Genomic DNA, 26660 nt, shown 5'->3' with positions numbered 1-26660 from the left:
CCAGCGATCATAACTGCGCAACCCTGCCCTGTACAGCCATTTCTTCAAAACAGCCCCAGTGGGGCCCTGCACCTTCTGAGCATCAGCACCATGGTCATAATTTATTCCTATGGATAGGTCCTTACCCCATTTGGAGTTATAGGCCCCCTTTCCTCATAATCGTGGATTCTTTGTGGGTAAATACTTACCACTCCAGCGATCATTACTGTGCTACCCTACCCTGCATAACCTTTTCTTCAAAACAGTCCCAGCTGGTACCCTGCGCCTATTGAACATCAGCATCACAGTCTGCATTCATTCCTATTGAAAGGCCAAACCCTATTTGGAGTTCTGGGCCCCCCTCCTCTTCATTGTGGATTTGTTGTGGGTAAATAATTACCACTCCAGCGATCCTACCCTGCACAGCCTTTTCTTTAAAATAGTCCCAGCAGGGCCTTCTGCGCATTAGCACCACAGTCTTAATTAATTCCTATGGATAGGTCCATACCCCATTTGGAGTTATGTCCCCCCCCTCCATCCTCATTGTGGAATCTTCGTGGGTAAATACTTACCACTCCAGCGATCATTACTGTGCAACTCTGCCTAAGTACATTCCTATATATAAGTCCATACCCCATTTGGCATACTCCTAAAAGCATAGTTGTACTTTCACAATCCAACTGATGGATTATGTTAAGTCTGGCAGCTGGACCATTAATGTCTAATTGTCTATAGACTTGAAGAGAAACCAAGCCAAGACAGTGCATTGAGCCATTAACATTGCTTTAAAGTGCACAGCAGTAAAACAAATGTCTGGAACATCAGTTGACCTTTGAAACCCCCTACCTTAGCAAGCCAGGCCAGTGCCGCCACCACCCAACGTTCCTACGTAGGAGCCCTTAGAATTAGCTGATTACAGAAATTAGAGGAGGGAATTCCTCAACCATGGCAAAGGCGTTTCATGGTTTTATTTAATTAACGGAACAAAAAGACAAAAACTAATTTTGGCTTAGCACAGCGCAGACATCCTTCAGTTAAATGTCACCTCCTTTGCTTTAAATTGTATCAACTGTCAGCGTTAATCGGGATCATTGAACACTGAGACAACAAGGGGCCTTGTAGGTGGACTGATAAATGCTTCTAGAGGCGCAAAAATGTCAGCAAATAATTACACAAACAGTTATTTATTCTGATCAATGGTGTGTTTAATAGGAGATTTTCTCTGCTTGGTCTGCACAATAGAATGCCGTGCCATTATGCTGAGCTCCAAGTTTTGCTTGCTTATGATTCAGGAATAGAATGTAAAATATTTCCTGTGGGTAACTGCAAATACATTGTGCTTTCAATTACTATTAAAAGACAGCTCTAGGCAAAGGAGATTCTATAATTACTATGTAAAAAAAAAAAATTTTATAAGCCTGTTCTTGTTTTTTTGGAGCACTAATAAAATCCAGGCATAAAGCTAAATACAATGAAATACATATAAGATAACTTTTTACCTGCCAAAGGATCTGTGTTTTTAAAATTTACACAGCTCTCTCTGTAAGTGGAGGGGACCTAATCTTTTTCTGCTGCGGTTTCACTTTCACTTACAGGATGGCTCTCCACCCCTGGCATGTACAGCCTCGCAAAAAACAGTGGGCTGCTTTACTGAAGAACCAGCACCCAATTAGCACTGATCAAACAGCAGCAATGTGATAGCGCCAGACCCTCCAGATGAGTGGATTGGCGGTATCTATAGCCGTAGCTAGTGCAACACACTGACAAGAAGCAGAGCAATGTCATGGGGTGGGTGGGCACAGGGCCATAGATAAGGGGGTACCAGCAGTTCTCCTGTACGGGGCTCAGGCCAGCAGGGGGGGGGGGGGGGCAGGCAACAGGGTGAATCAGATGTGGGCAAGAAGGGTGATTGGTGTAGCGGGGGGGCAATTACTGGAACCAATCCGCCGTATGGCTCTCTCTGCAGCAGCTGAAAGTTGGCTTCTTTTCCTCCCCCTCCCATTGGCTTTCAGCTGCTGCAGAGACCCTCCCTGTGCACCATACGTTTCCCCATGTTGCCCAGGCACCCCTGTGTGCCCCTCTGCAGCGCTGCTGGCTTTCTTTCCCCTTATCCCGCCCGCAGCTCCAACCACACAATAGGATCCTTCAAGATTGAGAGTGGGGGAAGGGTTAGGTAAATATGTCATATTTACCAGCCCCTTCCTTTCCTGAATGAACACAATGAGTGATCTGTACCATTTACTCACTGTGTTCTTTCATAACTGAAGCATTGGCTGTATGGGGCCCGATGTCAGGTTGTCTGTATGGGGCCCGATGTCAGGTTGTCTGTATGGGGCCCGATGTCAGGTTGTCTGTATGGGGCCCGATGTCAGGTTGTCTGTATGGGGCCCAATGTCAGGTTGTCTGTATGGGGCCCGATGTCAGGTTGTCAGTATGGGGCCCCATAGTTTCTAACAGCAGCTCTGGGTGGGCAGCTATGAATTTCAGGGGCACTGCCCACTTTGTCAAGCTATCTTGTAAGGGAAAGAGACCGCCCTTATAACAGAAGACCAGAACAGAGAGGCGAAACGCCAAAGGGAGGAGAAAGATCCCTTTTTGTTTTGTTCTGTGTTTTTAAAAATATAAAAAAATCAATACAAATTCTAATATAAAATTTTTTTTTTTAAAAAGTGAAAGATCAAACCACGGAGTCTTATACAGCAGCTGTATAATACACAAATGGACTACAAATACCCATATAAAAAAACAGGGCAAAAAACATAAAATTACCATGAACCGATGTATATACAAAATAAGCTATTTTGCAATCACTATAAATAATAGATAGTAAGTTAAGACAGTAATTATTCAATAAATATAAAAACAAAACTTTCTTATTTTTATATATTTTTTATATTTTTTTTTATATCTAATTTTATATATTTTTTAATATCGAATTAACTGTTTTATAGATAAATGTGTTTCAGTGTAAGGGCTCTTTCACACTTGCGTTAAATTTTAAAGCAGCTTAAAAGCACATTAATGCACTTATAGCATTAATGAGCATTTAGGATGTGCTGTACAGGTAGGTGGTCATGTTGTGTCAGGCAACACTTCTCAAACACACTGAGTATTTTTTTTTTTTTAAAGGCTAAAATGTGTAATATTCACTTTTAACACTTTGCAACCACACCGTAAACGCATTGTAAACGCCATAGGCCTGTTTACAGAGCATTTATGGTACAGTTGCCATTCATTTCAATAGACGTGAATGGAGGCAGTTGCAAAGTGTCAACACTTGCTAAACTCTGCAAGCATCATTATTTTTGCCTTGCAGCAACGCGAAGCAACACTAACGCTGCAGTGTGAACACCTCCATCCATTTCCTATTGTAACAATTGTGAGTGGCATTGTTTTCAATGCCTGCGTGAAAGAGACCTAAGGAAGGAACACGCTGACAGGTAGAGAGAGCAGAGTGACAGAAAGATGACCTCATCAGTATGCTGAATTTCTTTTCACTGTACAGTCACAGGGTGGGGGTGGGCATGTGGAGGAGACTTGTGTAAGTGAAAGCGAAACTGCAGCTGAGAAAGATCACGTTCAGGTCAGGAATACAAATCTGTTAACACGTAAAGCAGCTCCAATAAAATCAGGTTCAGGTCAGAAATAAAAATCTGTTGCCAGGTAAACCAACTTCCATATATATATGTTTATTGTGCGTAGCTGTTCGCCTGAAGTTCAGCTTTAAAGAGGCCCGCATGTGGAGGATTTTCGAGCAAGCGTGTCACCTTACAGAAATCTGAATCCAAGAATAATACCATAAAAAATAATAATAGCTTTATTTAAATTCTCGAACATATGAGTCAGGAAAGAACGTGACTAGACAAGCTTGTGAACAAGGAGAATTTGTTTAAAAATAAAATACATGGTGATAATAGATAAGAGTAAAGGAGTACATTGCTGTCATTGTCTAGGCAAAAACCACACCAGGGTAAAAATTATTTACAGTAAACCGACTTAATGCTTCGTAACCTTAAGGCATGTCAAAAGCAGGAACAGTATCACGCAAGCTTTGTTTCCTACATCATATAATTCAGCACAGTAACACAAAGCACCCAATCAGAACCCAACTGTGATGATAGCTGAGCCGAACGTACCTGGGGTCGTTCGGGGTGAGTTTACCGAACGCTTCTGAAGTTCGGGTGCCAAATCTGAACCCCATAAAAGTAGCACAGTAAAGGCCCGTACACACGATCGGACTTTTTGACAACAAACATGCAAATTAGCTGTTTTGGAGCAACATCCAACCGTGTGTACGCTCCATCGTACAAACTTTTTCTGTTTCCATCATTTTGTTGGCTGTGCGAACGGACAAACTTTCCGGCAACAAAAGTCCGATGGAGCAAAGTCCGATCATGTGTACACAAAGCCGTCGGACTTTTGTACAAACTACAGTACCTGCCCGCGAGAATGTTTCCAGCGCGATCCGATTGCGCTGGTTCTCGGCAAAAGGCTATTGTACATCTTGCGCTGGCTGCAATAGGAAAAACACATTTTCCTATTGCGGCGAGTGCGAGAGGGAATTCCCCTCTGGGAGCATACCAGGGCCTTAGGTCTGGTATGGATTTTGAGGGGAACCCCCTACGCTGAAAAAACGGCGTGGGGGTCCCCCCCAAAATCCATACTAGACCCTTATTCGAGCACGCAGCCTGGCCGGTCAGGAAAAGGGTGGGTACTCATCCACATAGGGGGGGGGGGGGCCGGGATCTGGGGGCCCCTTTAATAAAGGAGGGCTCCCGGATTCTGATAAGCCCCCGCCCGCAGACCCCAACAACCAACGGCCAGGGTTGTTAGGAAGAGGCCCTTGTCCTTATCAACATGGGGACAAGGTGCTTTGGGGTGGTGGGGAGGGCCGCAGGGCCCCCCCTCCCTCAAAGCACCCTCCCCATGTTGAGGGCATGCAGCCTGGTACAGCTCAGGAGGGGGGCGCTCACTCGTCCCCACCCCCTTTCCTGACCGGCCGGGCTGCGTGCTCGGATAAGGGATCTTGGGGGGACCCCCACGCCGTTTTTTCACCGTAGAGGTTCCCCTTAAAATCCATACCAGACTTAAGGGCCTGGTATGCCCCTGGAGGGGAACCCATGCCTGTTTTTTATTTAAAATTTGGCGTGGAGTTCCCCCTCAAGATTCATACCAAACACAGTGCCTGGCATTGGCAGGGATCCAAGTCCGATCCCCTCACCAGTGTGAACCCGGCTCGCAAGGTGTCAATCTCGCCGATAAAAGCGGCAAGATTGACACAATATCAGACAACAATACAGAAGTTGACCAAAGGGTGGTGGTAAAGAGCTGAAAAACCACGTGATTTGGTGAAAGTTGGCTGGAAAAGTCCTGCCGTCTGTATGCAATACAAACTTATGGCCAATGCCCTTTGTACAAAAATCCACAGGAAAGTTTGTACAAAGTCGTACCGTGTGTATGGGGCTTAACAAAAGGTAACCAATCAGAACTAAGCTTTGATTAGATTTGAGCCGAATGTACTTGGGTTTGGTTTGGGGTGGGTTCGCTAAACTTAACTGAAGTTGGGGGGGGGCAAAGCTGAACCCCATGAAAGTAACGCAGTAACACAAACTAAACCACCAAAGCCCAACTTTGACTAGATTTGAGCCGAAGAAGGTATTTTCTTATAGCAAACTAAAATGCGACTGGACGCCGTGTTCCTAGCCTGATGATCAATATCATCGGTTATTCCCTGGACTGTGAAATTAAATAGGCCAGTTAGTTGCAGACATTTTAATTGGATCTGTCTCAATGTTTTCAATACTCATATCAAATCGAAAAAATAATAATCAAAGCAATTGATGGCATTTTTCAATTTCAAATGACTTTTTCCTTTGTTGGAAATAAAAACGTAGCTATGGAAGAGATAGGAAAATGTACTAAATGAGTAAGGGGTACTATGTACCCCTTACTTATTTATATGGGGCAGCAGAATCTGGGAACCCCTTATTTTATAAGCGGGCTTCCAGATTCAAATAAGCCCCTCTGCCCACTGACCCACCACAAGCACCGGGCCAGGGTTGTGGGGACAAGGTGTTTTGCAAGGGAGGTAAACACTTGTTCCCTACCTTTCCTGGTCAGCCAGGCTGCATGATTTGATAAGGGTCTAGTATGGCTTTTGGAAGGGGGGGGGGGGGGCATGCTTTTTTTTCTTGGGGGTTCCTTCTTAAAATCCACACCAAACAACATTTTATTTTCTTTGTTGTTTTTTCTGCAGCAGGTTGTATACACCATACAGACATGCCACTTCATAGACATCTCAGGCAGCCCTCATTTTTCAGTTCACATTTTCCAGACCTTACCTGTATGTGAGTATCTTAAAGAGAATAGTGGTTTCCTCCCATTATCTAGCCTAGTTTTCCCTTATTTTTGGGTGCAATATTAGAATATATTGGTTTATTCATGTCTTTTTGCTGATGCATTTGCCCCTGAGGAAGTGGAGCGACATCACGAAACGCGTCTGAATTTTTTTTTATGCATCATGTTCCCACAGACGGTTCATTATATTCATTTTCATCCAGAATTTTTCATACTATCTTGTTTTTCAATTGACCTATGGCATTAAGGACAATTATTCTTTACCACACAATGCAATGTGCTTTGTTGCTATGGTTTCTTTCTTTACGTGTATATGGTCTGTAACCTGTTGTTGATATGTCTATATAGCATGTATGTACCAATTTGATTATGCTATGCTATCTACTGTTCAGGACAACAAATAAATATATGTTTTTTTAACATTGACTCATTTTTTAGCCATGGTATACATACCTCATTTAAAGCGTAACGCCACTTTTGTTGAGAAAAAAACATTCCCCTCTGGGTGATCTCTGTACATTGCAAGGATTATAACAACCTTTGTTGTAGATTCCTACCTTTTGTTATTCTGAAGAAATCCATGTGTGTTTGTCTGTGCCTCCGTACTGAGTGAGTCTAATGAGAGTGGTTTCATAATTAACTGTCAGGTGTGCAGCTGCTGAGCACTATTGAGGAAATCTGCTGGGCCTGCATCCCTTTATCCCTGCATCCTATTGAAAGTATCTCTCTAAAAATGACATTTTATTGCAGGGGATGCCTGAAATCTGACTTGTGTCTTAGTGAAGACTTCTGGGAAAATTGGTGAGCCAATCACACAAGCAGGAAATTATGTTTCTGGGGGTGGTCAGTACACACAGTGGCTGCATATTGAAAAGGAAAGGTCATTTTTAATAACATTCAATTTTCAATACGATTAGTTTCGCAATTATACGTGCTATATTTTTTTTTCTTAATTTGCTGTTTTTTTTTCCCCACGAAAGTGGAGTTACCCTTTAACCACATGCCGACCAGCCGCTGCAGTTGTACTGCAGGCAGAACAACACAGCTGGGCGAAACAACGTTATGTAATGTCGCTTGGCCCTGTGGCCCCCCGCTCGCCCCCCCGAGCTGATGCGAGTGCCCGGTGGTCTCGATCACCGCCGGGCTCCCGCGATCTCTCGGGGCACACCGAGAATCGGGATCTGTGTGTATAAACACACAGTTTCCGGTTCTCTGAGGGGAGAACAGACAGATCGTGTGTTCATACCTGCATAGTCCCCATCCCCCTTCAGTTAGAAAACAAACTAGGGCACACTTAACCCCTTCACTGCCCCCTAGTGTTAACCCCTTCACTGCCAGTGACATTTTTACAGTAATCAATGCATTTTTAATCGCATTGATCGCTGTATTAATGCCAAAAATGTGTCAAAATTGTCCGACGTGTCCGCCATAATGTTGCAGTCACGATAAAAGTCGCAGATCGCCTCCATTACTAGTAAAAAAAAATAATAATAAAATGCTATAAATCTATCCCCTATTTTGAAGACGCTATAACTTTTGCGCAAACCAATCAATATACGCTTATTGCAATTTTTTTTACCAAAAATATGTAGAAGAATACATATCGGCCTAAACTGAGGAAAAACATTGTTTTTTTTATATATTTTTGGGGGATATTTATTATAGCAAAAAGTAAAAAATAATGCGTTTTTTACAAAATTGTCGTTTTTTTTTGCTTATTGCGCAAAAAATAAAAAGCAAAGGGGTGATCAAATACCACCAAAAGAAAGCTCTGTTTGTGGGAAAAAAAGGACGTCAAATTTGTTTGGGTGCAACGTCGCACGACTGCGCAATTGTCAGTTAAAGGTGATGCAGTGCCGAATCGCAAAAAGTGCTCTGGTCAGGAAGGGGGTGAATTCTTCCGGGGCTGAAGCGGTTAAAGTTCCAACTTTTCTCTTTTGTACACTTCATAGACAGGTTAAGGGCACCCCCCCCCCAGGCATGTTATTTAAATTTAGCATTTTTGATATTGGCCCTTCAGCATTTCAGATCACTGCTTCCTGCCAAACAGAATTTTTAACTTTTGTTTTTGCTGTAGCACATGCTCCCAAAGGCAACCCCCCCCCCCCTCCCCATGCCATTTGTTCAACCATTCCTTGCCTATTAGCCTAGAAAATGGCCATTAATGTTTTTTAACATTTGTTTCATTCACTTTATTGGGGTTCAGATTTGGCACCCAAACTTCAAATCTGAAAGGAATCAAAATGCTACGGATACATTCACACTTGTATGATACGGGAAGCAAGCAAAACGGAACATTTTGCAGAAACATAGTAGTGCCATTCATTCTTAATGGCACCCCTCCACACTATGCTAATGCATGCGCAAAATAGCATGCATTTTTGTGGCGTGATTTTTAGGGATCAGGCATTTGAAATCAATGGGGCAGCGCGGCTACACCGCCGGCATAGCGCCGATGTAGTGGCGCTTTGCGGGCGGTTTTAACTCTTTTTCGGCCGCTAGCGGGGATTAAAACCACCCCGCTAGCGGCCGAATACCGCTGCTAAAACGACGGTAAAGTGGCGCTAAAAATATCGCCGTTTTACCGCCGACGCCCGCACCGCCCTAGTGTGAAAGGGGCCTAAAGCTAAATCTAAAAACAAATGTAATATTGCAGCTTATCAGTCTTTAGATGTGTCCTAGGGTGACAGCGTTCACTCACTGCACTGTAGCTACAGAGAACAGCATTGTCAACCTAGATTGTTATGCTGAATGCACTACAAACACCTCTCCTTTTCCTTATCTCCATTACACAGGGGGAGCTGATTTATTGCTTGTATTATAGTATATAGTGTAAAGAAACTATCTGGAATTGAGAAATGTTTTCTTCTTGCAACAACAGCCAGGGCTGCAACTTCAAATCCATCTTGAGCAGTCCTTTCAAGTGACCTTAGCCATCAGTGCTATGAGCTTATTCTTGCATTGGAATACCACATCCATTCCTACATATACTATGTACACTAACTTAGGCAATGTAAGCATATGGGTGCAAGCCAACAATTATTTTTCTTGACCACATTTCTGTAAAATAACTTCCCAGTAAAAAAAAAAAAAAAAAAGCAGGATGTTAAAATGGTTTCCCACTACACTATACTGAAAAGGATAAGTGACCACACACAGCAGCTACACTTCAGTGCACATATGCCTAGGAGTTACAAGCAGGGGATGAAACAATAGCTATAGCAGCCCATGAAGCTCCTATGGGGTCTGGGGGTTGGAAAGAGACCCTGTTAGGGAGGATTTTGAGACACATTAAATGGTGGAATCTCGTTCATAGAGGAGCTGATTTCAGACACACAAAATGATTCATCAGGAATGTTGCTAGTCACAGATTCCATTTGGGCAGTATGGAGCATTTGTTTAGCTGTGTAGAGTTATTGCCCTCAGAACGTCTGCTACAGTCTATGTCAGTGGTCTCCAAACTGTGGGACTGGGGGCTGGATGCAGCCCTTTGCTCACCTTTATCCAGCTCTTGGGACACTATTCCTCCAACTGACACCAATGATGGGGCTTATTCTTCCCACTGACACCATTGGCAGGGTGCCATTTCTCTCACTGATAACAACAACGGGGCACTATTCCTTACACTAAAACCAATGATGGGGCATTGTTCACACCAACTGACACAGGGGCATTTTCTACTCCCACTGGCCACAGTCTGGCCCATCTAAAGCCTGTAGGACAGTAAACTGGCTCCTTGTTTAGAAAATTTGGAAGCATTTGGCCTGGTGGTGAACGGGCCTAGTTATTACACTAAGACCATGATTTTCTGATATGCTAAAATTTACTGGAAAAGTATAGTTTAAAATTGAATTACCTGCACTGCTGCCCTCACTAAAAATCTAAAATTCACAACACCGGCCAGTAATAGTGTAATGACTATGTTGGCATTTCCCGATCTGCCTGTTCTTGATTTAGTAGGCAGAAAATGTAATACGAGTACTTCACCAATGGTCATAAATTCCAAAAAGATTTGAATTACTTTATAATGACTTGATGCTAGATAAAACAACCAATGTGTTTTGGCAGCCCAAGCACTACCCCTTCATTGGGGCTTTAAAAGCTGTTTGGACTGGAATAGTGGGCCTACTAGTTTAGTTTGCTGAGATTTGCCCAGATGAATATTTTTAATAGCTAATAGTAAGATGTTTTTTGGACACTACAGCCATTAGTATCACATTATATTGGCTACCTCCAGGCTCTATACAGGGCTCCCCTTTGTGTCCCTTGGCTTATGAAAGCTGCCTAACCAGAGCAGATTTGACTTTAGCTACATTAGACACCAACAAAGATCTAGTACCTCATAGTCATATCATCTTGATTTAAGAATACTGTCACTGTTGGTTTTTCCATGTGCTGCAGAGCAAGGTTGCCAGTGGGGCTCCATCAAAATTTTGTTATAAGACCCTAAAGATCTGTAGTTACACCCATGGTTACAAGTACGGAGGCTCTAGAACAATACTTTTCTTTCAAGATATGACTGTTTTTGTAGCCAATGAGAACTTTATAGATACACATAATACTTAGTGATGCTCTTCATTTCCCATCAAAAGTATGTTATTCTTGAAAATCTGAGCAAAGGTATGTTCTGAGTACCTAATCAAAGTCATAAGAAGTGAAAAAAAAAAGTTAACAGGGAGACGATTTTTCTTCTTGTTTTTTGGATGAATTATTGGGCTGGCTGCTACTGTCCTGAACATTTTTGCAGCACAAAACAGCGTTGAGTGTCTCTTCAAAATTTTTGGAGAGAAATCCATAAAGGACAGGGTAGACACAACTTTTCAAGTAAGGTATGAGGCTAATAATGTAGTAAGACCCTTCATTTATTTCCAGATCGCCAACAGTGGCTGACATCATTTCCAGGACATGTGTTGGAACCCAGAAGACAAAATAGACAAGCGTCAGAACTGAAATCAGGATGATGTTCTCTTTGATGGCTCTAGAACTTGATTTGGTTGCCTCGTGATTTCGGAACCGAACACCCATTAGGATAAGAAAGATGCAGATCAACAACACAGGGAACACAAAATCCAGTGCAAGCCTGTAAGATATGAAGGTCAAATTCCAGAAGGCAAAAGGCTCTGGCCAAATACTCTGACAGTTGTAAGTCTCATTCAGGTCAGCAAAAATAAAAAGAGGGATCCCAAGCAACACGCAGACAATCCATACAATGATGCTGATCACCACTGCCACTTTGGGTCCAAGTCTGTTTTTCAAAAACTCTGGGAAATACTGCTGAATGAAGATATCAATAGACATGATGGTCAGGAAGTAGACATTGGTAAACGGAGCTAATGCTATTAAAGTCCAGAAGAGTCTGCACATAAATTGTCCCAAGGGCCAGTAAGTACTGGCGATTTCCGAGGCAAAGAGCAGAAGGCATAACATGTGGAAGATATCACCTAGAGCAAGACTGAACACATATATGTTGGTAGGAGTCCACATCTTTCGAAAACGCAGAATCACATAAAGGATCAAGGTATTCGCTATTAGACCAAAGACAGAGACAAAAATGTAATAGATGAATGATAGAGACTGTTCTCTGGAGACATCAGTTTCATTAAAATAAAAACTCTCTTCGAAGCTTATATTGTCATCTGGAATCATTTCGGTGGTATAGTCCATCTTTTCTTTCTAAAGAAGAACAAAAAATCACATTATTTTCTATAACTGAAGCATTTTACAGCCAAATTACAATAAGGAAATTTTCAGGTTTGGGTAGAGTGGGAAAGCATTAAAAGATCTGTTTTAAACTGTCTCTCAAGCTAAATTTTTCTTTTATATGATTAACCCACACACCTACATCGTTTTTTTTTCTTTCTGCTGTCTGTGTTATGTTTGGGAGGGTTCCATTTACTTCCTGTACTGGTTACACAACAAGTAAGAAGAAATCTCTCGAAAGTGATCTTTTAGAGAGTCGTTAACAGAACAAGTGTCACCATTGGAAAGATTGGAAAGAAAATTTTGGATTTACAGCACTTTCTGACCTGGTAACAATGGCCACCAGACAAACAGCGAAGATTAATCTAACCAGCAGGTAAACCTAAAATAAATGTAAATCTTTTTCTTTTTAAATTAAAGCGGAACTAAAAGTGGTTGTAAACCTACTTGTTTTTTCACCTTAATGGATCCGATGCATTAAGGTGAAAAACACCTGGCAGTGACCAGCCCCCTGTTTTACTTACCTGAGCCCTAGAACTTGAACCCACAGGGACGCACTGTCTCTCTGCCTGGGGTTCTTGGCTCTTGATTGGATAGATTGATAGCAGTGCCGTTATTGGCTCCCGCTGCTGTCAATCAAATCCAATGACGCGGGCGCCAGGGGGGCGGGGCCGAATCCTGCATTCGGCGGCTATGGGGAGCGTGCCCGCAAGGTAATCCCCTGGGAGAGCGCTTCTCCTAGGGAGTTATCTTATGTGGGGAGGAGCCGCGAGAGCCACCGGGGGACCCCAAAAGAGTAGGTTCGGGGCCATTCTGTGCAGTGGAGGTAAGTATGATATGTTTGTTATTTAAAAAAAAACAAAAAAAAAACCCTTACAATCACTTTAACTGTATTTAACTGAGCATCACAAACCAAAAATGCTATCTCATTCATTTTTAATATTCAAAGCAAATGTCTCAATCCACCAATGTCTCCATGCTTTATTTTTGTTGAGAGATCACTTTGAGACACACATCCAAAGTCATCTTGAGTAAGGGCATTTACTTCCTGAATCCATCTGCTCTTAGCTCAGGCTTGCAGACGGGGGGGGGGGGGGGGGTGCTTAGAGCTTAGAAGAGAAAGCCCCTCCTCCCCTTTATAAAACCTTAACAATAAGTAAATACAATGCACCTACACACTCCTATCTATTTACTAATGCTAGTAGGATAAGGATTAAAAAATGTTAATGTTGATTAAGAAAGTTCAGTTCTGCTTTAACATGACACCCATCCCTTCCTTGCTGTATCCAAAATAAAAAATAATTGGGCTTTTTAATTCTGGCAATAATGCCCATTTCCTTATGCCCTGTACACACGATCAGACATTGATCGGACATTCCGACAACAAAATCCATCGTATTTTCCGACGGATGTTGGCTCAAGCTTGTCTTGCATACACACGGTCGCACAAAGTTGTCGGAAAAGCTGATCGTTCTGAACGCAGTGACGCAAAACACGTACGTCGGGACTATAAACGGGGCAGTAGCCAATAGCTTTCGTCTCTTAATTTATTCTCAGCATGCGTGGCACTTTGTGCGTCGGATTTCTCTACACACGATCGAAATTTAAAGGATCGGATTTTGTTGTGTGTCGGAAATTCCGACGGAAAAAGTCAGATGGAGCCCACACACGATCAGTATTTCTGACAACACAATCCGATTGCACTTTCTCCGTCGGAAAATCCGACCGTGTGTACAGGGCATAATACTTTCAAAAACTATTCATCATGTCCCAGGGCAAATATGCACATTTTACTTTAACCTATGAGAGGTCTAAAGACAAGTCTGGCAGAATTGTGTTATCGCTTTTTATTCTTTATCCTTTAAAGGGGTTGTAAAGGTAAAAAAATTTTCACCTTAATGCATTCTATGCATTAAGGTGAAAAAACTTCCGACAATACCGCCGCCCCCAGCCCCCCCGTTTTACTTACCTGACCCCCTCGAAAGTCAGCTGCTCGCTCCTGACATCCATTTCGCCGCTCAGCCTGGCCGCTGATTGGCTATAGTGGATGGATTAAAAGCAGCGCAGCCATTGGCTCGAGCTTCTGTCAATCACATCCAATGACGCGGCGCGCCGGGGGGCGGGGCCGAGTGATACAGTGAGCGGCTATAGCCGCCGGCTCTATCACGGGAGCGCACCCGCAAGAACTAACCACCATGCGAGGGAGCTCGCATTAAGGTGGTTAGTTCTTGCGGGGAGCAGCTGAAACAGCCGCCGAGGGACCCCAGAAGACCAGGTTCGGGGCCACTCTGTGCAGAACAAGCTGCACAGTGAAGGTAAGTATAACATGTTTGTTATTTAAAGAAAAAAAAACAATTACCTTTACAACCCCTTTAAGCATATATTTTTTGGGGAATATGATTTACAATGTGAAAAACAAAATACTTTTTTTTTTAACTGAATAAACAAATTATAATTTACAAAGCGAAAAAAATAACTATTTCTTTTCAACTGAAAAAAACAAACCATCATTGTTAAAACCCGTAACCAGATCTAAGAAGCTTGAAAATGATAGATTGCCTCAGTTCTATGGTGGTAACATTTCCAGAAAACAAAAATGGAGTGGAAAGTCTTTACAAATAGCAGGCACATTTCTGCAGACGAGGTTGTGCTGGGTTATCAACACCTTGGAAAAAAAGTTACAAAAATATTTGAAGAAATGTCCCAGGGAAAGTTTATAAATGGCTGGAATTGATGTTTCCCATGAATAAAAGTGGCAGAATAACCAATGACCTTCTATAGGCAAAGCTGTCATCCTCTTTTTTTTTTTCAAAGATGGGCCAGTAATTTGGTGAATGGAGACCAAGACAAAGGGTATGAGTAGGAGGCAATTCTGGACTTAAAATGTGTGTTTGGGCAAAACTTTTTTTAAAGTTTTGGATAGAGTAGGGAAGGTCTGGACTCCTGTATTTTTTTGTTGCTTTCTGAATGTAATAGTTGTCACCGGAAAAAGATGTTTCCAATAAGGACATGTATTCCAGTAAAAACTTGGGGTATTTCCCAAAGTGTACAGAAGCTTCCTCTCACTTTCTGCTGTGTCTTCAGGACCAGAGTGAAGTGAAATCTCTCAAATGGAATACAGATAAAAAATAAACTGATAGGGGTCTTAACCCTTCCCAACTCTATCAAAAAAAAGGTTTGCATACATAAATGCTTTATATATATAAGATGACTGGATAAGTTCCACAGGTCCCTTTTAGCAATTTATTTAAAAGTAACCTGAAGGGATGGGTTCATTTGATAACCATTCTACCTCCCACAAATACTTTCCTTCCTCACCTCATTTAAATTCTGTTTAAGCTCCGTTTTGGAGTTTACACAAGGCTAATGACTTGGCTATTGGCCACTCAGGTGCTAGGCACTGCCTAGCTGGGGGGAAGGGGTGAAGGTCACATGCTCCCTCTTACCTGAAAGTACCATGCACATCCAAGGGCTCCAGTAGGTGAATAGAGCTGAAGAGAAAAAAGATATCCAAACGGTTCGTAGTATAGTGCAATAGAAATAAAAATCTGACTCTTCAATATAAACAGTGTCTCAGTCTTCATTGTGAAAACTATTCTACGTGCACCATCACCAAAGAAAAGAAAACTCAAATCTGCTTACAAGACACATACGCCTCAAGAATATAGCAGTCAAATAGCACTTTTGAATTCATATACAGGATCTGCATTCCCAGCCTATAAATATTTCCCTTGGTAAAAGGTGGTGCTCCCTCCTGTAGAATGGCATCAGCGGTCTCACCTCCCAGTCAAGGATCCATGCATGCAGGTAAGTACCAGCAGTGACACTTACACTTAAAAGAACAGATCTGTGACGAAACGCGTAGGCTGGAGCCTTTTATGACATCATCACACTTTACCGGAAATAGACCGAAAGTAAGGAGTTTCCACGTGTTTGTTCGTGTAAGTGTGTTTTTAATGCTTTTTAATAAAAGTTAATTGGAGCTTGTTATCCTCTCTTTACCAGTATTTACCTGCATGCATGGATCCTTGACTGGGAGGTGAGACCGCTGATGCCATTCTCCAGGAGGGAGGACCACCATTTATTGAGGGAGATATTTGGAGATTGGGATTGTGGATCCTGTGTATCAGGGGTCTCCAAACCTTCTAAACAAAGGGCCAGTTTACTGTCCTTCAGGCTTTAAGGGGGCCAGACTCTGACTAATGGGAGCAGAAGACGCCCTGGCATCAGTGGGCGTAACCAAAGCCTTATGATTACTTTTAGATTAGGGCCCCCTTCATCTGTGTATGTGGATGGAGTGATGCCCCAAGGGTAAAAAAAGTGAGAAAAGGGTCGTATCCAGCCCACGGGCTGCAGTTTGGAGACCTCTGATGTATATGACTACAAAATTGCTATTTGATTGTGATATGGCACGTGGAATGGTATTTACACCGAAGACTGAGATGCTGTGTAAATTGACGATTCAGATTCTTCTTTTTATTGCACTAAACTACAGACTGGATATTTTTAACTTGTTCTTTTTATTATTTGGTAGTTTTCTAGTGCAGCAGTTCATTTATACACATTGTTTGCTTTGAAAAATATCTCAAGGTGTGCTAGCAGCTAATATTGTTATTGTTCTCACAAGTGCAATTACCCACTGTGTATATATAGGTGAACGGAGCTGCAGGTGAGGGAGGCAAGGTAAATATTAGTGGTTAAAAGGATAGGGCTATCAAGGGAACTCATCATTATGCCCTAAATTGGCAAAGTTACTAGTATACTTTAATGTCAAGAGATTCACCCCAGAAATCTGACCCGTGAATCAGATTGCAGATCCAAATGCAAAAGAATACCATCAGGATGAATTTTAGTGGATCTATTCATGACTAGCTATGAATTTGGGAGAAAACACTGTGGGTATTTCAAAATTATGTTCATTTATAAAGGATTGATTTATTTCACAATTTTCATTACTGTTTGAAGCACATTCATTTTTGACACAATTATTACTATGCCTCTGTATCAATGGCATACTTCATAAAATTATGTGTCAGATGTGCCTCTTCCTCTTCATTCATGCGAGTTCACAGGTTTTGTAGTAGTTCTGATAAGATGAGATAAGATGAGGACTCTCGGACCTTCAGAGCTCAGGTGATGTCCCAGTTTAGAACAATGACATTCCTGGTTTGCATGGACACCAGGAAGCAGATGACTAGATAGTGACAATGGGTTACCATATTGAGCGGCTCATGTTACAGTTTGTTCCTGTTCTTAATCCAAATGCCTGATCAATAGCACTCTACAGAAACCATACCTGGGAAAATATAAAACAGTGCTTTGAGAGGCAGTAAGCTGAAATGCAAGTTAGGATCTTGCTGGTTTGGGAGTACGGGAGCTGAGGCAATCGGTGGGTCAGATGTTACATGAAGTCTGACAATTACTGGCCAGTCTTACACACAGGCTTCCATCTTCTGTGCAAGCTGTAAGTAAGATCATGCAGTCAACAGGCACCATCTATCAGACTTTACATGACCTCTGACTCCTAAAACTCCAGTATTATTAACAAGGGTGGCATTTTAAGCTTTCAAATCTTCTGCTCAGACCACACTCCCCACTTAACCACACCTAAGTAGCCATGCGACAACAAGTTGGAGTTAAATGGCTGTAGCAGCCTTTTATTAACAAACTGTAGAAGTTAACAAATTAATAACATGTTAACCACAGTTTAAAAAATTGAGTCACAAGGTCCTAGTGGGCATCAAAGAAGAAAGTACAAACATCCAACATAAATAGGCCTCCAGCCGCACCAACACCGACAGAGACAACACATGCAGATGCAACCATAACAACTACTGGGAGCCGTACCTCAGATAGGTCCCTGCACAATACATATGCGCAACTAACTAACGTACAAGGACCTTGTACCCCACTAGCCGCCATGACTCAACCACACCAACCCCAAACCATTAATTAAAAGAACAACAAGCTAAGGTGTCAGGAACAAAAGGGGGGGGGGGGACAGGACATTTTCCCCAACTCATCTCCCTTCTGACTGAGGCCATCCTGAGACCCCCTGATTAACCACCCCTCACAGCTTTGCCCGTTCCTACTGGTAAGTCTCCGTAACTATATTTTCTTTTAAACTCAGCCTTGGCCATCAGGATTCCCAGTGTGCTCTACATGGTCTGCAAGTGCTCATGAAGGCACTTCCAGGTGCCTGTTTTTATACATGGTGACAATTTAGCTTAGATTAAATTGAACTTGTGATTTGCCCAAACAAATCATACTGGAATTGTTTTGCCATGAAATTGTTGGTGGTTCTTATAATACCCTGCCCTTCACGTCCCAAAAATTCTATTCCTCTGCCAGCAGCAAAGAGTAGAAGTTCTTAGCACCTTGGAGCTTACATGGGTATGAGAATTTTTCCCCCATGTGGCAACAATGGGTGCTTGAGTGGCCAGTCATCAAGGACCACTGATGCCATGACATGGAAAGAAAAGAGTCATTTGATCCTCAAAATCAGAAATACCGGATATTTTTGTTCCTGGTGACTGAATGGAGCAACAAGTTAGTGAAAAGGGGGTTAGTATAAGAAGCTGTTGAGACCTCCAATGAAGTGAATGTATTGCTTTGCCCTGCATGAGCAAAACAAAGACTCTTTTTAAAACTTAACTGTTGCTATAATTATAAATAATAAGCAAAGCCACCTGAAGAATCTTCGACTGCTTAGCAAAGCTGCATGAAGAATCTTCACATCCAATACAATTCAGATTTGCTGGATGTCTGCATCCTCTGCCACAATATGTAGTCTCTCCTTCTGGCCCTCATGTCACTACATGTCACTACAGAACACAATAGTAATGTGGAGACTGGCAGAAGAAACCATAGAATGCAGTGGAGGACACTGTTAAGGAAGCAAAAATTCATTGAGCAGGTGCCAAGACAGGTAAGTACAGTATAATGTATCTTCTTTTACAGGTGCTTTGAAGCACCTGGTTAACCTTTAGAGCAGTTTTAATCAATTTTACCCAAAAGAAAAACTTGAAATATTTTTCACGTCTCAGGGAACCCCTGCTAAAACCACCCTTACAGACAGCTAAAATGATCATTGGTGTCATGTTTCTGGCTTTGTCAAGTGGCGTTGGCTTCAGAACTATACAAACACCATTAAATGGGAGGTGAATCAGCCACTGCTCAAGGAACCCTTAGCAACCTTGGAGGAACCTTTGTTGAGAATGATTGCGTTGGAGCACTCTTCATACGTAATGCACTGTATTTCCATTTCACGTTTGATCTTCTCAAACACATCACCTTCTTATCTCTTTGTTAGGAATCTTCATTTTGCAGAGCCTTTTGGACACAATTTTTTTTTTTTTAGATTTTACTGGAAGTGAGATTTCCTCACAGTAATTTGTCTCTCCTCACCCTCCTACAGTTCCATAATAGAGGTGTCTCCCTTTTCGATTCATTTGTTTATTTTACATTACAAGGAATTAATTGTAGGAATGTAGCACCATCATTTGGTCTTGCAGAGGCTTTGGTGATTGAGCAGAAATCCTGCTTTGGATATCTCAGCAGTGAGGTCCCTGAGAGATGAAACAAATCATCATGTAATTCATCTTGCAAGCAAACACTGACCTGCAATATTTGGTCGGAGTTGACCTTTAAAGTACTGTAAATCGATTGTATTTGACGGGAGAATCACATGGAAGAAAGTTCATGAAAGAGTCTTTTTTTTTTTTTTAAACTGTCACTAATGAAGGAATTTCATTCTGGCCTTATGAGCCCTCCTCTGACCAGGGAATTGTCTTCAGGGCAGGCTGCTAGTGAGTGTCAGTAGATTCTCTTTGATGGGTATAAAACAGAAGCTGATTATACTGTCTGTGGCATGCAAGAAAGTATTGTATTAACTCAGCTGGTCTGTCTCCAGTTACATCCTTTGGAAGAGAACTCTATCGAAGGATGTATTTACTGTGGAATTAAATTTAAGTAATAGAAATTGGTAGGAGATAGAGTTTTCTGTATTCTGTTTAGCCAGCCACAGGCAGATTAAAATTTGTCCGGTTCAGCAGGAACCGGATTAATTTCAACCCATCTATGGGCAGATTGGTTGTACCAAAGTCACTCTATCAATCAACTTCAGTGCAACCAACCTTTCAGGTTTTTTTATGTGATTGCTGCCAGCAGCTATAGCCGGCAGCAGTGATCATTGCATTCTGATGGTGAGGAAACCTACCGCTGTCATTACAATAATGCAGCGGGAGGGATTCCCCCATGAACACTAATGCCCTATACACACGATAATATTTTCTGATGGAAAATGTGTGATAGGACCTTGTTGTCGGAAATTCCGACCATGTGTAGGTTCCATCACACATTTTCCATAGGAATTTCCGACACACAAAGTTTGAGAGCTTGCTATAAAATTGTCCAACAACAAAATCCGTTGTCGGAAATTCCGATTGTGTGTACACAATTCCGACGCACAAAGTGCCACGCATGCTTGGAATCAAGCAGAAGAGCAGCACTGGCTATTGAATTTCATTTTTCTCGGCTCGTCATACGTGTTGTACATCACCGCGTTCTTGACGTTCGGAATTTCCGACCAACTTTGTGTGACTGTGTGTATGCAAGACAAGTTTGAGCCGACATCCGTCAGACAAAATCCCATGGATTTTGTTGTCGGAAAATCCTATCGCGTGTACAGGGCATTACTGTGTTGATGAGGGAATCGAGCGATTTTCTTTCTTTCAACCTTTGGTTAAAGGGAAGAGAACTGCATAATCTATAGCCAGCCTTAGGCAGCCTCTTCTGTGACAAAAACAATTTCACGTCCTACTAAACATGATTTTTAAATTGGTCGATGACTGTGACGCATGTGCAGTGCAGGATGCTGCAAATAAGAGCAAGGTGCTGAGACTACATAACTAATTGAGCTCCTGCACAGTGCAGTTTGGGCATGTGCAAAGTTGGCCATATACTGTGCAGACTTCAGCTGGTTCCTTATGAACTAGTTGAAATTCGCTTAGTGGGTGGCCCTAAAAAAAATCAAAGGAGCTGGGTGGACCACCAGCACAGTCAATGTACAATAGCCCTGAGGGGAAATCATCCATCCGCGTTGTTATAGCATGGATGGAGAAATCTGCTAATTATTTTAGTTCAGCCCATAGACTAAACAAATAATATCGACTAGATAATGGCCAGCTTAAGATGCTGGGACAAAGATCTAAGTGCTATGTAAGGTCTCTTTTTTAGATGGGCAGGAGGGGCAGTAAAAATGGGCGTCTGAGCTGTGGTTTTACCCCATTCCTTCCATCCTGCAAGCTGTAAAATAATATACAGAAATCTGTGCTCACATGTCATGGTTGCTGCATTTTTAAATCGGGGTTCAGAAATTGACAATAAATTCAATAGGGAGAGAGAGCCCCGGTCAACGCACACCTTGCCCAGCCCAAGCAGATAGCAGGTGAAAGCAGCTTCAGCTCGATTCATCCAGGCCTCGTCCCCAACATGTTTCGCCCCATCCCCGGGACTTAATCATGGAGTACTGGGCAAAACATGTTGGGGATGTGGCCTGGATGAATTGAGCTGAGGCTGCTTTTACCTTCTAACTACTTGGGCCAGCCAAGGTGTTCAGCGTCCAGGCTATCTCTTCCTATTTCTACAGTGTGCTTTGGGTCTGCACAGACCTCTCCTCAGCCTGCACCCTTACTGATCAGCGGCATCCAACTCATCGGACTTTATAGCCTGAGCGGGGATCCCTAAGCATTTATCGTGGGTCACAGTAAATTCAATGGGGCCACACTGCAACCGCTTGCACGCATTCGATCGCGCCGTGATGGTACAGCTTTACAGAGTTAAATTGAGCAGTGGGAGGGTGATAAAAGACCTCCCCACCACCCCATTAGAGGTCACCACAAGTCTGAAAGCCCTAATTCATATGCGCATGCACTGGAATTGTGTTATCAGTGACAGACCAATGGTTGAAAACAGATGACCCCGGACTTGGCAGCAGTGCCGGCCTTTCATCCGGTCTGGATGAAATTGTAGGTTCTTTACAACAAAATGAGTTAACCCTCTGAAAAGTGGGATCATAGACTTCGTATCGCTGAAGGAGGACACACTAGAAGAAGCATACATGCACAACATGGCAAAAACTCTGGAGATACAGTTTGGCTTCATCTATAATAACCTAAAAATATACATACTAAAGTAAAAACTACTAAAACAATACACAATCAGTCTAATTAAAAAATGGATTTTGAGTTATTTAGATCTGCATAGTGCAGTCATTTATAGAACCCAGACTTCTTCTATCATCGGGAAGTGAGAACAGTCAAGTGATTGTTAACTAGCATTTATGAATTGATTTCCTTTGAAAATTGATCTAATGTCACAAAACTGTGGTCTAAACAATCTATTCACAGATTGATTTTTTCTATGCTTAGAACACAATTATATAAATCAAGAAAGGCATTCTTAAGCTGGCCATTCAACAATCTTTTTTTTTGTTCACCCAGTGGGTTGAACAAAATAAAATGACCGGGCTCCCCCATCCACGCACTGGATGGATAAACACTGTGCTCTGACAGTGGGGAGCCACACTGATCAGTGTTGCCAGCTATAGTCGGAGGCACTGATTGTTTGGGAAAAACCAACTTCTAGTACAACCAGCCTGCCCATACATGGATAGAACTTCGATCCATGAATGGCTGTCTTCACGCTGGCCTCACACTAGTAGAATTTTGTTCAAAACCATTTTCTAATGGTTAGTGGGGTCAAACTGATAATCGTTTTCAACTGGGGCGCTAATTTTCTAATGGTAATTTGGATCAAATTGACAATCATTTTCAACTGTGGTGGTGAGAAAATTTGAAGGAACATGATCGAACATTTTTCTCGAAAAACAAAATTCTGACTGTGAATGTGGCTTTCGTTCAGGGAAAAATGGTACATATTGTAATGCACATGTTCAAGGCACAAAATAAACAAAAGAAACTCATTTAAAACATCTGACATTCCATTCAAGTGGCAGCTCTGGATGAAATTGTAGGTTCTTTACAACAAAATGAGTTAACTCTCTGATGGCCACAAAGAATGCTTTGGCGGAATGATTTTTCTGAATTTCTGTACTAACATTCAAGCAAATTCTGGGGACCATAAAGGTTTCAGCAGTGATGATGCCAAAGTGATTCCATTGCACCCAGTCAGATCTCAATGGTCTCCTTTTCAGAGCAGTGCCAAGAACAGACAAGTGCTGGTTGGCTACACTGGACTTCTGCCTGATATTACCTATTTTCTTTTATCCTAAAACAATAGGGAACCATGTTACCATTTGCAACATGGTTGGTTTATGCTCATTATCTTACATAGTTATATAGTTACATAGTTACATAGTAGGTGAGGTTGAAAGAAGACACAAGTCCATCAAGTCCAACCTATGTTTGTGATTATGTGTCAGTATTACATTATATATCCCTGTATGTTGCGGTCATTCAGGTGCTTATCTAATAGTTTCTTGAAGCTATCAATGCTCCCCGCTGAGACCACCGCCTGTGGAAGGGAATTCCACATCCTTGCCGCTCTTACAGTAAAGAACCCTCTACGTAGTTTAAGGTTAAACCTCTTTTCTTCTAATTGTAATGAGTGGCCGCGAGTCTTGTTAAACTCTCTTCTGCGAAAAAGTTTTATTTCTATTGTAGGGTCACCAGTACGGTATTTTTATATCGAAATCATATCCCCTCTCCAGAGAGAATAAGTTCAGTTCTCGCAACCTTTCCTCATAACTAAGATCCTCCAGACCCTTTATTAGCTTTGTTGCCCTTCTTTGTACTCGCTCCATTTCCAGTACATCCCTCCTGAGGACTGGTGCCCAGAACTGGACAGCACACTCCAGGTGCGGCCGGACCAGAGTCTTGTAGAGCGGGAGAACTATCGTTTTATCTCTGGAGTTGATCCCCTTTTTAATGCATGCCAATATTCTGTTTGCTTTGTTAGCAGCAGCTTGGCATTGCATGCCATTGCTGAGCCTATCATCTACAAGGACCCCCAGGTCCTTTTCCATCCTAGATTCCCCCAGAGGTTCTCCCCCCAGTGTATAGATCTGAGATTGCAGTGATTTGTTCTAGGTATCTGAAGATTTATTGTGCAGGTTACTGGATTTATATGAGTTCAGTGATACTGTGGAGTATCGGAGAGGGGATTTAAGAACCAAGTTGTGGGCTTGTAATAACCCTTATCATATATCACGACGTCTGCTTTGCACTCATCTTTTGGCAAAGACAATGGGGTTGATTTACTAAAGGCAAACATACCTTGAAAAGTTGCTCCAAAGCTTAGTAAATGAGCAGGAGCTCTACTGACTTCTATCATCCAATCAAGTGCAAGCAAAAATGCTGCTTTCTTTTTTTTTCCATGCACGTGTTTGGGTACTCTTTGCAAAGTGGAAGCCTTACTTCATTTACTAAGCTCTGGAGCAACTGCAACTGCAAGGTGCGCAGTCTATTGGCCTTTAGTAAATCAACCCCAAAAGAATCTTACCTGTGGTGTGAAAATGACAAAAAGGTGTTGAAGTTCGTAATAATAATTGTTTTTAATTGTCTTAAAATTGTCTTAATTGTCTTAATTCAATAAAGTTAATTAATTCTTAAAGTGTAATTTATAACAATAAATTAATAGTATTTATATTGTAAATGGTTTGCGCAATATAAATCCGGTAGAATAATTATAACAATAATAATAAATATATATTCGAGGATTAGTAATAGTAAAGAATCATTTTGATCTGTTAAATATACAATTGAAAACGTTTTGTTATATCTGTACAAAAAAGTGCAAATTAAAAAAAAGTCGCTTTTCATCCAGCCAGAAATCTTGTCTGCCTCTGGACTGTTACCAGTTAGCATTGTTCCCTGCTATCTCCAAGGACTACAAAACATATCTCCTGTTATGGAGAAGAGAGGGAGGTGTTCTGTAGTCCCGACACAGTGTTATATAGTCCTAGCACACGCCCTATCCTTGGGTGACAATGCTGCTCGGTACGGTTGTCACCCTAGGACAAGAAGTGTGTTAATGGCATGATTACTGGTTAAAATAAAGGAAAAAAAGTGTGGAAAAAAAAAAAGAAAAAAAGGAACGCAGCCACCATATCTAAAGGCCAGTAAGCTACAATACAATAAAAAAATACAAATAATTTTTTGTTCTTGTTTTATACTTTGATTATTGTCCTAATCAGTCATTTATGGGTTTATAGAATGTATGATGCAATTGAACCCTGCTTTTCAGGTAACGATTGGAAAATACCTAAGGTTTTAGAAAACATTAGAAAACATCCAATCTATCTTCTGAATGTAACTTTCACCGAATCCAAGAAACTGAGCTACGACTGAAAATTCTATTAAATGTATCTGTCTATCTATCTATCTATCTATCTATCTATCTATCTATCTATCTATCTATCTATCTATCTATCTATCTATCTATCTATCTATCTATCTATCTATCTATCTATCTATCTATCTATCTATCCAAATCCTACCATTAATATTAAATAGTTTACAATCCATTTAGTGTTGCCCTTTTTAAAAAAAAAGTTTGCACCCCTGCCTTCTTTGTCATCTACTGAGAAAATCCAAGCAGGTAAGGATGACTTACATGACCCAGAAGCCTCCAATGAATAGTGAAGAAGTGGTGTCCAATGGTGAAGGACCTTGCGCCTAGGATAATAGGATTGGTATCAATCAGTAGAGAGAAGTACAGGGCTCCCGTGCCTCTTCTTTAGTGTTCAGGCAATCCCAGCCTCTTCATTCATATCTTGGAGACTTTCCTGGAAATAGTCTTCCCACAGCAGGGATTGCCCCTCCTCAGCTAGAAGTCAGGGGTCTGGGAGGGGTTGTAGGAAGGAGTGTTCATTGGAGTGAAGTTTTGTCAGGGTCTGATTGTTAAAGCCCCTGGAATGGAATCAATAGCGTTAACCCTATCAGTGTCTCTGTGTCTGCGGCAGGTAATGGAGATGGAAGATTGGGAGATACAATAACTTTCTAGGAGACCGGCCGTTTCAAGATGAAATTTTGTTTTACACAGATTTTTTTCCCTAGAATGTTTTCAGCCATTTTTTATTACCTGAATGATATTTTTTCAAATCTGTTTTTTTCCACTGCATGTTAATTAAACAATTATGTGCCATTTTTTTAAAGTGTTACTAAACCCAGGACCCTGCATTCACTATACCAGGTCTCCCACAGTACACAGAATATGGAAATGCAATTATATTAGTAAATATAAACTGCTAAATACTTTTTCTCAGCGGCAATATATCAGACATCCCAACCTGCAAAAACAAATTTCAGGGAGGTGGCGCTTCACGCCCGCAAACAAACCCCCCCCCCCCACCAAAATATTTTTTAAATCAATTTTTCTATATTTTTTGCAGTGCTTCTGGGGTAGGGGGTGGGGGGAATCTGACAGTGGACGGTGTCAGTAGTTTTGGCAGTGGACATTGTTGATAGCGCAGGGGAGAGTGGAGTCACTAGTTTTATATTTTTTTACACTTTTTCATTTTTTAGAATTTTTTTACAATATTTTTCAAATATTTTTGGGGGGGCTTTGGTGAGATGTCAGGGGTCTAAACAGAACCCTGACAT

At 41.7% G+C, this 26660-nt stretch overlaps 1 protein-coding gene across 1 annotated transcript; it reads right to left on the bottom strand.

The window, feature by feature from the left end:
* Positions 1-3780: 3780 nt before the first annotated feature.
* LOC141148727 (somatostatin receptor type 5-like) lies at positions 3781-25902 on the bottom strand. The gene is made up of 2 exons (XM_073636420.1): positions 25672-25902; positions 3781-12009 (listed from the first exon to the last, which is right to left on the bottom strand). The coding sequence occupies exon 2, from the start codon at positions 11998-12000 to the stop codon at positions 11005-11007; it is 996 nt and encodes a 331-aa protein (XP_073492521.1). The 5' UTR covers positions 12001-12009; positions 25672-25902; the 3' UTR covers positions 3781-11004.
* Between the last annotated feature and the right edge of the window lie 758 nt (positions 25903-26660).

Source organism: Aquarana catesbeiana, linkage group LG06 (assembly GCF_042186555.1).
Source record: "Aquarana catesbeiana isolate 2022-GZ linkage group LG06, ASM4218655v1, whole genome shotgun sequence".
Taxonomy (NCBI): domain Eukaryota; kingdom Metazoa; phylum Chordata; class Amphibia; order Anura; family Ranidae; genus Aquarana; species Aquarana catesbeiana.
The sequence above is the reverse complement of the archived record's forward strand: the minus strand, read 5'-3'. Positions and strand labels throughout refer to the sequence as shown.

Excerpts from the sequence above, each read along its gene's own strand:
- LOC141148727 (XM_073636420.1), bottom strand. The coding sequence starts at position 12,000 with ATGGACTATACCACCGAAATGATTCCAGATGACAATATAAGCTTCGAA.